Source organism: Ochotona princeps, chromosome 2 (assembly GCF_030435755.1).
Source record: "Ochotona princeps isolate mOchPri1 chromosome 2, mOchPri1.hap1, whole genome shotgun sequence".
Classification (NCBI taxonomy): domain Eukaryota; kingdom Metazoa; phylum Chordata; class Mammalia; order Lagomorpha; family Ochotonidae; genus Ochotona; species Ochotona princeps.
Window position 1 is genome coordinate 15033599 of NC_080833.1, and position 17248 is coordinate 15050846.

The window sequence follows — 17248 nt, forward strand, 5'->3', positions numbered from 1 at the left end:
CAATGTTAATTAAATACTGGTGGATTTAGTTAGATGCCAATTAACCTTCCAAAAATTTCAGAACAAAGCTTCTACCTCCGGCAGCAGCTAATCTATCTGATGTCCCAGACAGGAGCCAAACAGATTTTATGTTTAAGTGGCCTTTACTTCCTTTAGCATATGGTGCTATCCACTTGTTTGTAGTCCTTAGAAAGTACATCTTAACAAGCTGGTTGTTTTAAACTCTTTAAACTGATATTATGAGAATGGGTGTTTAGCCTTGTTAATAAGATTTCAAAAATACTCCAGTTGTGGTTCTGTTTCCATTCCTGCTGAGATGCCAGCCAGTACAGGCCTGGGAGGCTACAGTGATGGCTCAAATGATTTGGTTATGTAGGGGACCTGAATTGAGTTCCTAGTTTCTAGCTCCAGCCCAGCCCCCATTGTCAATCACGTGGATGTGTGGAGAATAAGCCAGTGGATAGAATCTCTCTCTCTTTCTCTCTCTCCACACACACACACACACACACACACACACACACACACGGGGTGTGTTTCCCTGTCTCTACCTCATAAATGAGAAAAACAGGTGGACAACTAACACAACAGTTAATATGCCTCTTGGGACCCCTGCATGCTTGGGTTTGATCCCAGCTTTGCTTCTGATTCCAGGGTCCTGCTGATACACGTTGTGGAAGGAAATATATGATAGCTTCAGCACTCGGGTTCCTTCCACACACACGGGAGACCCAGAATAAGTTCCAGGCTCCAGGATTCAGGTCTTCCCAGCTCCAGTGTTGCATTTATTTGAAGAGTGAATCAGTACACAGGAGATCTTTGCCTCAGTCAATCCATCTTCAGCTATCTCTATTTGCAATCCCCTCAACAAGACCTCTTCATTAAAAGAGACACAAATCTTGATCCCATTTTAGAGATGGCAAAACTGGAACTTAGGGAAATGAAGCCATGTGCCCAAATTCTCAGAGCTGGGAGTTGACACAAGCAGGATGTGTATGCAGAGCTGAGGGATTCCCAACAAGTTGGCATGTTCTGATGCCAACTTTCCATCCTGCTGCCCTGTTACCAACTGGCCACCTGGTGGTACCTGAGCAGTCGCAAGCTACAGGGAACTCGGTACTTCCATAGGCTGCCACTCCTCCATGTGCGGTGGGTGGTGTCCATGGCCTTGAACATGGGAGACCTGGTGCTGCACCACCTGTTCTGGAATAGGGCCCAGTCCTGCCTCCTCAGTCTGCCTCTGCCCTATATTAGAGCCGGGGCTTCGTGTCTCCCTCCCTCCTCCTCCAAACTCAAGATGCTGCAGCTGCTGAGCTCCCTCCTCCTTGTGGCCCTGGGTAAGCCCCAGCCTCAGTCTGTGCTCCCTGTGCTGCTCTGGACCACAGCCCTGAAATCTGCTTCCCACCTCAGGTCCCGTGATCCCCAACACCTTATTTCATAGGAGGGGTCTCAACGTGTACCTGGGACACAACAGTGAGGGCTTTAGCTTGGTGCTGGGGAGAAGAAAGGAGGACAGCAGGGGGTGGACCAGCTCAGCAGAAGGAGGGAGTCCTTGGTGGGGTGGTTAACAAAGCTATGTGATTAAGAGTCTGGCTTTGTGCTTTAACTGTGTGGGGTAAAATTTTAATTCCCAGGCTAAACACTCCAGTTCTCCCTCAGACTGCCAACACCCCACTACATAGCCTGTGGTCTGGACTCTTCCCGGTCTCTACACTGCAGCTCAGGGCTACCACCTCTGAGTACCCTCCCCTGGCTGAGAGCCATGGTTCAGAGAACATTCCATGAGCACTCTCTCTATAGTAGACAGAAGACTTCCACTTACGATCTTAGGTGCTTTTCATCTCTGCTCCACGATGTCAATGCTGAACATGTCCCCATTTTATATCTAGGGAAACTGACCCATGGAGAAGTAAAAGATTCTCTCAAGACGGGGGAACGCAGCTGCACTGTGAACCCAGGCAGTCTGACTTCACACCCTCCAATATTTTAGAGAATGTTTTTGTTATGTGTTTTATTCAAGGGGAGAGAAACTGACATAGAGAGATCTCCCATGTTCTACCTCATCACGCCAATGTCCACGAAGGCCAAAGCTGGGCCAGGCTGAAGCCAGAAGTCAGAGGTGGAAGTGACCCTCAGATCATCACTGCTGCCTCCTTGGGTGTGCATTGTCAGAACTTTGGAGCTAGGAATCAAACCAATTATCATGAAACAGGATGTAGGGTCCCAAGGGATATCATAACCATCACACCAAAGGCCTACCCCAGAGTTTTCACTGTCTGTGACAGGGCTCATTACTCTCCAGGTACTGTCTTAAGTGTCACCATCCTCAGGCAACCCATGGATGGAGGCTGCATCTTTATCTCCATTGCTCGACTCCAGGGATCTCAGCAAACCCCTGCTCTGGTCCCACTACTCACCTTTCATAAGTGGCTGTTGTGTATCAGAGAGGGAGACAGCTGTCTTGGGGTCACACAGCCCATTTCTGGCACCTTAGGACTGGCACACTCCCCATTTTCCTGTTGGGGCTCCTCTGGTTGATTGATGCCTCTCCTGTCCTCTCCAGCCTCAGGCTCTGACCAGCCTTCCTACAACCCCTCCAGCCGTGTGGTCAATGGTGAGGATGCAGAGCCATACAGCAAGCCCTGGCAGGTAAGAATAATACCCAATGACTAACACTGTGGGCTCTGGACACCAAGCAATGGTTTCATAGGCCTACAGCCTTGACCCAATAATATAGGAATCCAGACACTGGGTAGAGGCAGAGCTGGAATTCAGTTCCAGTTTCTTGAGTCCCACAGCAGGGCTCTGAGGTCTGGAGGACAGACACTTGGGGGATGGATCTAGGCAGTGGAGGGCAGTGCAGAGGGCAAGACTTGCTGTGCTGTGGAACACAATAGCCATTAGCCACATGAGGATACATAAATGTGAATTAAATCAATTCATTAATTTCCAACATTCAGTTCCTTTGTGCCAGCCACATTTCAAGTATCATAGAGCCACATGTAGCCAGTGGTTCCCACTGAGGACAGCAAAGACAGAGAACATTTCCATAGCCCAGAACATTATCTGGGGCATTAGGAAGCATGTTCTAGGAGGGGGCAGAGAGTGAGTGCTGCAGCCCTGTCAGCCACATGGCTTCTCCAGCAGTGACTTAGCCCTGCCACTGCAGCAGGAGAGCAGCCAGAGAGCATGTGTGCCTGAGTGAGCAGTCTGTGTGCAGTAAGCATCTGTGTACACACAGACCACAGCCAGCCTGAGGCCATGTTCTACAAATCTTGATCTCCAGGGAGATACTGAAAATCTGAATGAGTAGGAAATGAGAAGGAAGGCAAAGGTGTCGGGGTGAGTTGTGCTTCAGAAGCTCCAAGAGTTCTGGAAGAGCTGAGGAGTAGGAGAATGGGTCCTGAGAGGGTAGAAGGCAGTGGGGAGACAGGTTTGAGACTGCTCCAGGAATCAGAGAATGTGGGAGTCCTCAGGGAGATGATAGGGTCTGGGTGGGGAAACTGGAGGAGCTCAGTGATCCCAGTAGTAAGGGATAAGGCCGTGATGACCAGATGTGCACCAACTGTTTCAAAGGAGCTGTTGTTATCAATGTGGATGGTTCCCTCCCAACATGTGCAGTGTATACCTGAACAGCAACTTGAGTGCAGGCCTAAACTCTCAGAATCACTCTGTCTCGGCCACAGGTAGCCCTGTACTATCAGGTGAATGGAGGCTGGTCTTTCACCTGTGGCGGGACCCTCATTGATCCTTTCTGGGTTATGACTGCTGGCCACTGTATCTCGTGAGTTGTCCTTTTCCTGTGCTTTGATCCTTTGTGAGACCATACGGTGGCTATGGGAGATTGCCAGTAAGGCTCAGACTGACCTCCCCTCCCCTGGCAGGAGCAGCCGGACTTACCGGGTTGTATTGGGTGAGTACGACCGCTCAGTGATAGAGGGACCTGAGCAGTTCATCATTGTGGAAAAGGCCATCGTACACCCAAAGTGGAACTCCAGTTGTCTCTCCTGTGGGTAAGTGAGCTCAAAGCCTGGAACCAGATTCCTGTGTTCTTCCCTTCACAATCCACAGCTCATCTAGGACACTCCCTGGGACAGTAGGGAGGGTGGACAGCCTGGGCCAAGCTCCCACACGCTGGGCAGAGCCTCAGAGACCAGCAGCAGCAACATCCCTCCCTGCAGAGGGACAGCATGCCCAGGGAGAGGCAGGAAGTTCCCCAGGGCTGCAACACTCAGTGTCCCTGATTCCCAGGGTTCTCAGGCCCCTTCCCCAAGTCCAAGGTGTCCTGTGCTCAGCATGGTTCCTCCAGTACAGCCTGGGTTCCTGGCTGTGTGGGCAGAGGAGGAGCACTGGACTGAGAGTCTGGCAGTGGGTGTCCCTCCCTGAGTGTCCTGGGCAGTGAGTGCCCTGCTCTGGGCCTCAGGTTTCCACTTGTCCCAGGTGACTTACCGCAGGGATTTGAGGTACTAGAGATGGGCAGTGTGGCCCCACTTAATCCTCATCTGTACGCACACCTGTGTGTCCAGGTGGCTTAGCCATTGCTGAGGAGGGGATGACAGGAAGGGGTAGAACTCTGACAGCCCAATGTAGTACTTAGAATATTGTTATGGAATTCTCCACCCATCGTCAAGGTTCCTGGAGAAGTAGGGAGACAAGTGAGACCTAGGCAAGATGTCCTGAATGTCTGCAGACACAGTAATGTTCCCAAAGTGTATTCTGTGGGCATGCAGTGTCAGCATCCCCAGGAACCTGTGAGAAACATCAGACCTCAAGCCTTGGCCAGACACTGAATCAGACAGCCAGGGCTGGGCCCCAGACTTCTGTGTGGATTTTAAGATTACTCTATATATTGATTTTTATTTATTTGAATCTACTGATTCAAAATCCAAATGCCTACACCGTCAGGACTGGACCAGGCAAAAGCCAGGAGCCTGTAACTCAGTCAGTATCCACAGCTGGTGGGAGGATCCACGCAACTGGGCCATCCCCAACCTCCTCAGGTTAAACATGAACAGGACACTGGGGTGGGAAGCAGAGCTGGGAACTGGCACAGGGATGGAGGATGCAGCCTCTAAGCTCTGTGCCCAGTGGCCACACAGGAACTGTATGTCATAGTCCTCCAGGACCCCCTAATACACTGCAGTGTGAGGACCAGGGATGTTATCAAGGACACTTAAAAAGGCAAGGGCTTACAGGGAACAAAAGCTGGAGGAGGATTCTGAAGGCCTTTTCACTGAGAGTGAAACAAAGGGCAGACAGAATCTCCAACGAAGACCCAGAATGGGACCCGCTCCAATCAGAGCACACATTCCACCTGACTCTCCCATGCCCACAGCAATGACATCGCCCTCCTCAAGCTGTCGCAGAGTGCAGAGCTGACTGATGAGGTCCAGCCTGCCTGCCTCCCTCCTGCCGGCTACATCCTGCCCCATGGGACGAAATGCTGCGTCACTGGTTGGGGCCGGCTCACCAGTAAGTGCTGACCAGCGACACTGGCAGATACCATTCCAGGGTTTGTCTTTGGGTTTTTTTGTCTCCCAGCCTCCCAAACACTAATGTGTCCAAATGAGCATCTTAGAGGTGCATAGAACAAGAGACTGGTGGAGTTTGTGGAAGGAGAGACCCCAACAGTCAAGGAGAGTTATGGCCTAGATTACCCACCTAGGGAGCTCAAACTTGATTTTGTGAGGCCTCACTGTTCTGTGATTCTGCAGCTGGTGGGCTACTCCCAAACAAGCTGCAGAAAGGTGTGCTGCCCGTGGTGGACTATGAACACTGCTCCCAGCCTGACTGGTGGGGCTCCAGTGTGAAAGAGATCATGGTGTGCGCTGGTGGATACGAAGTCTCTGCTTGCAATGTGAGTTACCAAACACCTATCCCAGGTGGGAAAGGCTCCAGGTCCCTCTGCCATCTCCATGGAGGTGAAGGAGTTATCTTCTCTGCTGGCCCCAGTCAGGCAAAAGGCCAGGCAGCACCTGGAGGAAGTCAGCACAGCCCACACACCCTGATTGCTGTCAGAGCTAACAGACACTCCTCACCTGGGACCATCACTGTCCCTCCTCCTGCTAAGGCTGCCCCATCAGCACACCAGGGACACTCGCACCACCACCTTGAGTCACCCACTCTGGGCTCTGCAAGGATCCTCAACCACTGTGCTGTGGGAGCTGAGTCCTCCTAGGCAGCATGAAAGGTGCTGCCAGCAGGGGGCGTCAATGTCCATCGGGGCTCCCTCTGTGCCAGGGGCTGTGCTGAGGTCCTGTGTGGGTCCCTTCCTGCTCAGCAGCTGTGGTATCACAGACCTGCTCCTGCCCAGAGGAGGCCCTGAGGCTGGGTGTGGGTGTGTCTGCAACCCCCAGGTCAGGGACAATTCCTTCCAGTCATAATGGCAGCTCAGTCCCCACCCCTCTGACCATCACAGGGTGACTCTGGAGGACCCCTCAACTGCCCCGGAGTGAATGCTAAGTGTGAGGTCCATGGTGTGACCAGCTTCGTGTCTTCTCGTGGCTGCAATACTGAGAAGAAGCCCACGGTGTTCACGCGTGTCTCAGCCTTCATTGACTGGATTGAAGAGGTGAGAACTTAGCAGTGGGGAAGACTTCAGGGTAGAGAATCTCCTGAGAGGAGACAGGGGAGAATAAAGGAAGTGGGGGATCCCAGAAGGGCAGTGGGGGAGGGGTCTTTGAAACATTACCGAGGAGTGTGGGGATGTGTTCTGCTCTGTGTGGCTCCAGAACTTCACAGCTTTGGGTGGAGCTTCGCACTTCCTTATTCAGCGAGGGTTTCTCAATGTGTCCTCTGCTTGGATCCTTACTTGTCCTTGAGAACAGAGGGGAATGTCGCCACCTAGTGGAGGAGATGTGAAATGAGCAATAACAGTGAGGGATGGTGAGAGCTATGATAGGGGACGCTGAAGGCTCAGATATCAGTGGGGACAGCAGGTTAAACAGGGTTAATCTTGTCCATGATAGTAGCAGTAACAAGCTCTATACACTGTAAATTTGAGCCAAGGAGTATTATGGGGGTTTAATCCTGAACCCTTACAAGGTTCAGAGAGGGCAAGTCATTCTTCCAGGTCACACAGGGAATGAGTGGTCAGGTTGGGAGCTGACTCCAGTTTCTTTGACTCCAAACTGATGAAGCTAACTCATGCTGTCTGTCCCTTCATTTTTTTCCAGATCACTGGGGTTGACCTTAGCCAGTGGTGTGATCCCACATCCATCCTTTTATAGAGAATAAAGATCTCTCAGCAAGTTCCGAGTTGGTGTCTTTCCTCCGTTGCCTCATCCCCTCTGGCCTGCTCCTGAGATCTGAGAGCTGATTTACACAAATCAGACCTGAGTCAGCCTCCATGTGAGGAGAAGAAGGAGTCATGATGGGTGACCATCCTCTTGGTTGGCCTGGGATGGAGGTTCCCAGACCCAGGACTTTCATTGTGGAAACGGAAGCAGTCCCAGGACAACAGGACAAGCAGGTGCCCCAGGATGGAGTCCTGCAGAGGTCCTGCAGAGACTGCCTATGATGCCAGGCTTCCCTGGTTAGGGAAGAAAAGTGTTAGGGTTAGAATTAGGTATAAGGTTAGGATTACAGCACTGGTTTGAGTTGCAGCTTCTCTGCTTCCAATTCAGCTTCTTGCCAATAGCCTTGATAAAGCAGTGAAAGATGGCCCTAGTCCTTGGATACCTGTACGTATGTGGGAGACTCATAAGAAGCTCTTGGCGTCTAGCTTCAGCCTAGCGCTGCATTACAGAGGGGCCATTGTGGCCATTTGGGAAGTAAACCAGTAGACGAAAGACCTCTATCTCTCTCTTTGTGTCTTCCTTTTAATATGTATCTTTTTTTTTTTTAAGTCATGCTTTAGCTGAATTATCGCTTGGTTGTTGCTTTGGCTCTGAGTGAACCCAGGCATGTAGTGCCCAAGTGCTTTCCTATGTCTTAATTAATGTCAGGCTTCTCTATAACTGACACAGTGGTCTAGTCTGTTGCAATAAACTTGGATACAAGTGTGGCTTTGAGAAGAGTGCTTTCCCAGAATGTGTATCTTTGGTCCACAGAGAGTTCGACTGTCTTCCTGGTGATTGAGATAGCCAGGACTTTATTTTTGCTGTTGAAAGAGAAAACCCTGACTGTCCACTTGTCCCACTGGCAAGTCTAAGTGATGTTGGGCTTGTGGAACTTATTTAGAAAATATATCAAGTTAGTAAACCTGACCATTGTTAAATTACAGTTGTGCCCCTGGTGCTCTTTATCTGGTGGACTTTCTCATAAAATCCAATACTTCTCTGCTCATTCACTGCTTTGTTGATTCACACAGTTGGTGTGTATCCAGCTCTTGCTTCTGTTAGGGCCCAGTTTTGTCAATTTCCCATGAACGACAAAGACCCTTACTGATAATGCAAAAGCAAGCAGAGTTTATTGTGCCAGCATGCTGGGGTAAGACCGATCTTGGGGCATGCAGGCCAGCCAAGGAGGGGTCGGACCCTGAACTAGCAAAAGGCTAGAGATTATATAGGCCCCATCAGTCGTTACATGCATCATAGCCCACGCAAATTCAAACACAGCAATCAGACATGTCATCTTTAGGGTGTCCTGTCCAGCAGGACAGTCAACGGGGTCGCAGCCACCTAGGAGAGAATGAAGGGACAAGAGACACAAAGAATGGACAGCAAGACAGTAGGTCTGATCAAGCTGTCAGTTTATTGATTTCAACTGAGGGTTTTTATATTCTTCAGTAACTAAGACTCAGGGAAAGAGAAGCTGGGACGCAAGCCATGGTCTCAAGACCGATTGTTCTTGAGCAGCCACCATATCAACAATAGTAACCAACATATCGACAATAGCGTAGGTAATCAGTAACAAGATGTTGGTAAGTACAGCATCAATCACATTCTGAAACAGTTGCTAGGAACAATTGAAGCTAAGCGTGTGATTAGTTTCATAACTTCTTTCCCAAGCATCTAGCCAACCAGGGGTTTCCACTGTCCCACAGGTCTATATTCAAAATGGCTTCAGTGTTGCTATAGTGCACGGCTCCTGACATTAGGGCTTCCAGGTGCAAACACTCCGTTCTCAGACGCAGTATCTTTAAGGCCCTGGGTCTAGATAGCTCATTCCGTTCCCACACACACTGCTGTTCCTGGGACCGGATGGTTGTACCACTGTCTTCCTGCACCTCGGTGCATTCTACAGATAAGGTTTGTGACACTGTTCACAAGGTCTCAGAGGAACAACATTTATCGCTAAAGTGGAGTTTTCCCATGATCTCAACCTAGCAAAGCAGCAGCTTCTTGACACGAAAGAGCCTAAGATTGCCTAGCCCTAACATTCTAACATACTAACATTATACTAGCACTCTACTAACACTTCATTGTAAGTGCTAGGGACATGGCAACAGAATAGAGTATGTGCTTGGTCTTCTGAATTCTTCCCATGGTGGATGAGAGAGAAGATAGACCTGGGTGTGGAGCACAGCAGTTGCATGCTGGTCAGGCACTCTGTGCCCCACACTGGCAGAGAGACTTTTTTTAAAAGATTTATTTATTTTGAAGAATCAAGATGGTGGAATAGGGTGAGGACACGTTTAAACAGATGGAAAAACATTTAATCAGGATGAAGCAGAGAGGACATCTTTCAAGAAATAGGAGGGGACAGAACAACAGCAGAGGGGTACCTGGAGACTGACAGACACTGGAAAGCAGCAGACACAGCAGCGTGGTGTTGCAGTGACTGATACTCCAGCACGGCAATCTGAGCTCCACCAACAGCCGAAACTCCACCAGCAACCAGGTGGGAAGGGACTTTCACTGGGAGCTTGGGAAGTGAACTCAGACAAAGAACTGCCCGTCCTGCTGGTCTGTTTGATTTGACCAGGAGCAGAGACAGAGCAGCAGATCTCAGATGGGCAGTGCGAGAATACGGTGGATTTCATAGCCCAGTTAGCCTCCTTAAACGGAAATGGGCGCCATTTTGCGTAAGGGGGAAAGGGCAAGGAAAAGGACAGAGCACACGCTGAGCTAGGAGTGAATTCATTTCTGACTCAGTGAACTGCAACGACGTGGCATTCTACGGGTTCCACCTGGGGCAGGTCTGGGCAGTCCTCGGATCTGACGGCCAGCAGATCAAGAACTGTAGTGGTGGTATATCGGGAGCCATTTTGTACACTGTGGCAATAGCTTTGGGACTGCAGGGACAACAGTGAACTGCGCATGTGCTGATCTCACGAGAACTTGCTGAGGTCCATGGATTGCACTGGTCCTAAAGGAAAATAATACCGACTGTAAAATCGTACGGGTCAAAATAGGTCCGTGTGGCAGCCAGACCTAACGTCGAGCAGGTTCCAACAAGATCAGAGCCACCAACAACCTAATTATATAGGACACCTGGTGTCTCTCTAATCCTGGGACCTGCTCCAACTGGAAGTGGGAGAAAGGTTGCAGAGATAACAGTGCAGCCTCAGCCCAGTATCACAGGAGGGGGAGAGTGGTGAGCCAAGAGCTGGGGCTGTGGAGACCACGGTGGAAATCTGACATAAGAACCCAGACCTGGAACTCGCTGGAGGTTGTGGCACAACTGACTGCAAGCAAAGAGTTATGTAGCAACTGCAATAAGTAAAACCGCATTGTAGACCTGTGGGTAACACAACTTAGAAACCTGCCCCAAGGAGAAGACTCTGCTAACCACAAGCACAATGATTAAGAGCAAAAGAAGAGACAAAGGCACAACAAATATTACCAAAAACTCCCCTGCAAAGGAGCAAAACCCTATGCCAACCTCAGAGTTAATTGAGGAAGACATAGAGAAAATGGGGCACACAGAGTCCATAAAACTCATTTTAAAGATTCTGATCAAAAATGAGAAGCTCGGGCCCGGTGGTGTGGTCCAGTGGCTAAAGTCCTCGCCTTGAATGCCCCGGGATCCCATATGGACGCCGGTTCTAATCCCGGCGCTCCACTTCCCATCCAGCTCTCTGCTTGTGGCCTGGGAATGCAGTCGCGGACGGCCCAGAGCTTTGGGACACTGCACCCACGTGGGAGACCCGGAAGAGGTTCCAGGTTCCCGGCATCGGATCGGCACAGCACCGGCCCATTGCGGCTCACTTGGGGAGTGAATCATCGGATGGAAGATCTTCCTCTCTGTCTCTACTCCTCTCTGTATATCCGGCTTTCCAATAATAATAAATAAATCTTAAAAAAAAAAAAAAAGAGAAGCTCATGCAAGAGTTCAAAGAATTTAAGGAAGCAATAAAGCAAATCAAGGCTGATCTATCAGAAATTAAGAACACAGAGCAAATTAAGAGTACAGTGGAGAGTCTCCAAAATAGAATGAAGCAAGCAAGCAAAAGAATCTCAGAACTGGAAGATATTTTCTGTCATCAGGGGAAAGCAAACAAAAAGGTGGAAGCAGAGCTGGATCAGGCCAAAAAAAGTATTCAAGAATTGAAAGACACTATTAAGAGGCCAAATATAAGAGTTATGGGAGTCCCAGAAGGTACAGAAAGACAAACTGGTTTTACAAATATATTTAATGAAATAATAAAGGAAAATTTCCCTAATCTAGAGAAAGAATTGGGAAACAAGATCCAGGAGGGGCACAGAACTCCCAACAGGCTTGATCAAGAGCGATCTTCACCAAGACATATGATCATCAAGCTCTCTTCAATCGAACATAAGGAAAACATCCTTAAATGTGAACGTGAAAAAATGAATTGACATATAAAGGAATGCCAATTAAACTCACAGCAGACCTCCCACAGGAAACTCTACAGACCAGAAGAGAATGGAGTGACATATTCCAGATTCTAAAAGAAAAAAATTGTCGGCCCAGGATAGCATATCCAGCAAAGCTTTCTTTTGTCTTTGAAAATGAAATAAGATTCTTCCACAGTAAAGAAAAGTTAAAAGAATTTGCCTCTTTCAAACCTGCCCTACAAATGATACTTCAAGATGTTCTCTTGGCAGAGAAGAGGACTAGCACCTACCAAAACCAAAGGCAAACAGGAAGAACATCCCAGTGAAATGACAACACAAGACTAAACCAATGAACAACCCATTCCTAAAATGACAGGACCAAAGTAACACCCATGCATATTAGACTCTGAATGTAAATGGCTTAAGCTCAATCAAACGTCCTAGATTAGTAGACTGGATTAAAAAACAAAACTCATCTATTTGTTGTGTAGAAGAGACACACTTCAACAAAGATCAGAGGAAAATATATCACATGGGTTTTGTTGTTTTCTGTTGGTTTCATCTCTTCAAAACACTTTCTTCTGCTTAAATCAGTGACTCGTAGATCATGCAGTGGCATCATTTTCTTCAAGAAGGTTCTTGATTTTCATTTCTTCAGCTACACATTAGTCATTTAATAGCATGTTATTTAACTTCTTGGTGTTGTTAATTTCTTTTTTCTTCCTGATACTGATTTTGTTTTGTGGCTCTTCATTTAAGGGGATGTATAGTAGCTGTGTAATGGAGACTGACATATTTAGTAACATGTCATTTAACTTCATGGCATTGTAAATTTTTTTTTATTGTATTTTTGTTGACAATCTTTACATAGTTAATTACAGTAAAAAAAAAAAAAGGTTCAGGGAGTATAGGGAAGTGGGTAATAGTGTTATGTCCATATTGTTTCCATCATGTATCTGGGGTAAAGGGGGATATTGAGGGAGAAGCCCCACCCAGTTTCCCACCCACCCCAAGTTCCGGATGTGGGGCATGCTCTGAGATCCTTGCTCCAATGGTTTTAATAGTTCACCAGTTATGAATTACTGCCAGTTTCACTCGATGAGGTCGTCCACTGATTGACACAGTTCATCACAGAGTCTTCATTTGCCCAGTGTTTCGCTGTCAACATATAGCTGTGGTGGTTGATTGACTTGCTCTGTCCTCTGTCTTTTCTTGGCTGGGGTTCTGAGTCCAGCAGTTCTATTGGGGAGATCGCCAAAGAAACTTTGAGGTATTCCCAGACCAGATTCTTGTATGTTCTAGCAAGCACAGGGCCTGGCACAGTCCATCACCACAATCAGCTGTGGTTTCAATTGCTGGGTTGGTTCTTTTTTCAGTCCTGACTTGCACTGGAACCAATGGGTGTTGCAGTCCAGCCTGGTTCTGCCCAGCACATACTCGGCCCTTCCATCAACCAGTGAGAGCTGCAGCCTAGTTCGGGTGACCCACAATAACCCCCACTAGGCCCGCCCCCTACCCTGGTTTGCCAGTATGTTTAGCAGACTAGTCCAGTCTGTCCCACATCCTATTTGGCTCTTGTACTTATCAGTGGGTATTAAAGCTTAGTTCCATCTAACCAGCTCAACCATCCAGCCCTCACGGATGTTGTTGAGTGCCTCTCTGTCTAGCCACCCCAGCCCCCGTCCTAGTTTTCATGCCCTCCCGCAGGACTAGTGACCCAAGAGAGGGGAACCCACTATTTCCCTCCCAGGTCTCTCTCAGTCCCGGTTTATGCACTCTTTGGGTGGTTCTGTGATTTGGCTTGACAGAATTAGTCCCCAGTGCCAGCTTCTGCCAGCTGATGCTGTGGCTAAGCCCAAACATCCCTCACCCACTCTAATTTATGCTTGCACCAGCAGGAATAATCCACCTAGCCTGGCTTTTCCCTGATCTAGTCCACGTGCAGCACACAGGTGTTGCAGCCTTGCTTAGTCTGGTCTGTTCCCATCCCAGTCCAAACTCTCCAGTGGAAGTAGCTGTCCAGCGAGGGGACCAGCCCCTTAATCCCCCTGCCAGTTCTGCCCCTCCCTTCCTGGATCTCACGTGTGCTGGTTGGGTGCTGCAGTCAAATCCAGCACAGGCAACCTCACCCTAGTGTTCCATAGTGTGCACTGGTTTTGTCGCGACCAATCCCGGCTGGACCCACACTGTGTTCTGGTGTTCAGATTTGCCAGTGTATGACATGAACTGATTCAGCCTGGTCTGCCCCTGACCCATGCCAAATGTATGCTAGTGGGAAACTTTCCATGGCCTATTCTGGGCTGTTTCCTATCATGCTTCTTGCACTTACCTGCAGGGACTGTGTCCTGCCAGAGGAGTTGCCCAGGCTCCTCCATCAGAACCTCTCCCAATGCCAGATTTTGCGCATACCAGGGGGTCCATGAGCCAGCCCTACTCAGTTCACCTCATGTCCTAGCAGGAACAGTGGCTTTTCCTGGCTGGCTTTCACCCCATTCTGGTTCTTGTTGTTGGATGTTTCAGCCCAGCCATGGCTCGTCCATACCCATGTACAGATCACACATGGCTCAGTAGGGGGTTGAGTCCCAGCCTAGTCAGTCCCACATCCACCCTGATTCTCCAGGACACCAGATGATGTTGGGGTCTGGCCTGGCCTGGTGCATCCAATCCCAGCCCACACTAGTGCCTCGGGAGATTGCAACTGTTTCCTAGATAGAATGCAGCCCCCATTCCAGCACACGTGCCCCTTGGTGGGAACCTCAACCCAGTTAAGGTGTCCCCTCACCTCCCCAACTGGGCCTGTTCCTAGTCGTAGATCATGTGCCTGCCAGTGGTTGCTCTGACTCAGCTTGTCTCAGTCCCTCACTTGTCCTGGCCTCTGCCTTAGACAGTGTGGCTTAGTGTCCTTGACTCAAGTAAACCAGTAGGTGCCAGAGCATGGCTCGGCATGACCTGTGCTCCATGCTGGTTTCTAGTTTTGCTTGTAGGCTAAGGTTTGCTCAGTCCTGCCCAGTACATTCTGTTCCGTTACCAATTTCTTCAAAGGAAGACTTAACGCCATTGGGAATGTTTAGGATTTACTAAGATCCCAGAAGCACAGTGGGATCAACCTGGAACTACCTAAGCAGCGATTCAGACAACCAATGCCCCAGAGCTACCTGGCCGGGCAGACAGCAGGCAGAGCCTGGCGCCAAATGGCACACTGGCCACCTGGGGACAGCTTACCACGTGCACATGGTGGCTGGAGTCGGGATCCGAGCAGGACACCCCTTCCTGGGGCCCACCAACAGCCTCCCGGCTGCAGGAAGTTTAAATCCCCAGGGCCAAGGTCGCGCTCCTCCCCAATCCCATTCACCGCCCAATAAGGGCGGTGGGTGGGCCCAAGACCTACCCAGTCACGGAGACTCCCCCCCTCCCCCCGTGTACTCACCCCGAAAGGAAGCAGCCCACGATTCCAGGCAGGCCCAGGGACAGCTCACCACGTGTACATGGTGGCTGGAGTCGGGATCCGAGCAGGACACCCCTTCCTGGGGCCCACCCGGCATTGTGAATTTCTATTTTTCTTTCTATTGTTGATTTTGTATCATGACTTTTCATTTAAGGGGATGTACAGTAACTGTGAAATGGAGACTAACATCCAGATGTGAGGATGCAGTGCGGTATGCATTTCTGTTTCCAGACAAAGATGGACTTACAATGAAACTGTCTAGTATATCTTGACAATAGGATTCTGGACTCTCTGCCATTGTCCATGCCCGCAATGATGGACATATGACTGAGTATGAAGAATTATATGTTAGTAATGATATAGAGGAACTAGGAGGGGGGAGGGAATTGGGGAGGGGATAAGGGACTATGGAACTGTATCATAAAATGATGGCAATAATAATAAAATGTTAAAAAAAAGATTTATTTATTTTTATTGGAAAGGCAGATATATAGAAAGGAGGAAAGACACAGAGGAAGATCTTCCGTCTGATGGTTCAGTCCCCAAGCGACCGCAATGGCTGGAGCTGAGCCAATCTGGAGCCAGGAGCCAGGAACTTCTTCCAGGTCTCCCACTCGGGTGCAGGGTCCCAAGGCTTTGGGCCATTCTCGACTGTTTTCCCAGGCCACAAGCATGGAGTAAGATGGGACGTGGGGCTGTCGGGATTAGAACCGGTGTCCATATGGGATCCCAGCACGTTCAAGGTGAGGACTTTAGCCACTATGCTATTGCACGGGGCCTGAGAGACTGGTTTTAAACTACACCTCACTCTACTTGCAGTATCAGCTTCCTGTAACATGCACACTGTGAGTCACAATAGGTGAGTTGGGCCTCTTGCCATTCATAGCGGAGACCTGGATGGAGTTCCAGGCTCCATCATTTGCCCAAGCCCAGTTCTGTCTGTCAAAGACATCTAGGGAGTGTAGTAGCAGGTTGATGATCTCTACATCCCTATACCTCTATCTAAAGGAAACAAGGCACAGTCATTTACCTCTTAATTAGGAAATACGTTACTAGAACATGGAATACACTACGGGAACAGGTAATGCACCTCTGAACTGAGTGGGAATCCTGAGACAGAAAAATGTAGAAGAAAGCCTCATAGCAGATTTTAAAAGTTTATCAGCGCAGTTTATCTGTGGGATGATGTTTGTGGGGCATGCTTGTAGTAAAGCTTCTTTCACACCAAGTGGAACAGGTTAACTTCACATCTTAATAAAGAAATGAAGAATTAAGAGATGAGATACGCAGCACGACTTCTCTGTAGTAGTCTCTAGGAAACTCTTTAGGCCCCTCACTGAGCTTGTTGTCAATCAGCAAGACTTGTATTGGCACCTGAGTGTTATGGTCTTGTGGACCCTACCTCTAATGCATGAGATAGAAAATAAGCAGTTCTCATCTTGTGTCTCTTAATTATGCCATAAGATAAGGTGCCAGTGGAGCTGAGCAGTGAACAGCAAACAGTACAATTCTCAGACAGCAAGACTCAATGTGACATCGCTGCTGCTCTCATACAGCTATGATGGCACCATGTGATCAAAGCTTAAGGAATCTCTAATCTGCATGCAGCGCATATTGAGCGAAACACCACTACATAGTTCATGGCTGTGGTCATGAGAACAAAAGAGGCTATAAGGACAACAAGATGGATGTCTGTGGGGCAGAAGGAGGACATCAAGGTCAGCTGTGGAGAGGACGCATCTGAACTGGACCTCCAGAAAAGGCACTGAATGTGGAGATCAGGGAAACAGGGCAAGATGAGCTTCCTGGGGTTTGCAAATAACAAGACCAGTGTTCCTGGAGCAGTGAATAACAGGGAGGCGGGCAAGGGAGTGGAACAGGGTGCAAAGTTTGAATTTTACCTTGAATCATTTACATAGAAGCATCTAAACCTAAATTGTAATAAGTGTCATGGCTCTACAAATCCCAAAGTGCTGTTCTCACTCCCAGCAGGTTTCTGAGTACCTCCCAGTTGGCAGAAATGGTTGAAAATCCTTAACTAGGGGTCATGGACCTGTTACAGAAAGGAAAGTCAAGGCTGAAGGAGGAGGTGCAAGGTAGCAACAGTTGTAGGAGTCAGAAG

General features: G+C 48.9%; 1 protein-coding gene across 1 annotated transcript; it reads left to right on the top strand.

Annotated features, from left to right (window-relative positions):
• The first annotated feature begins 1294 nt into the window (after positions 1–1294).
• Positions 1295–6580, top strand: LOC101517838 (chymotrypsin-like elastase family member 3B). The gene is made up of 7 exons (XM_012928982.2): positions 1295–1334; positions 2561–2646; positions 3684–3781; positions 3882–4010; positions 5333–5469; positions 5712–5854; positions 6416–6580. Exons 1-7 carry the CDS (start codon positions 1295–1297, stop codon positions 6578–6580), a joined length of 798 nt encoding a protein of 265 aa, XP_012784436.2.
• The last annotated feature ends 10668 nt before the right edge of the window (positions 6581–17248 follow it).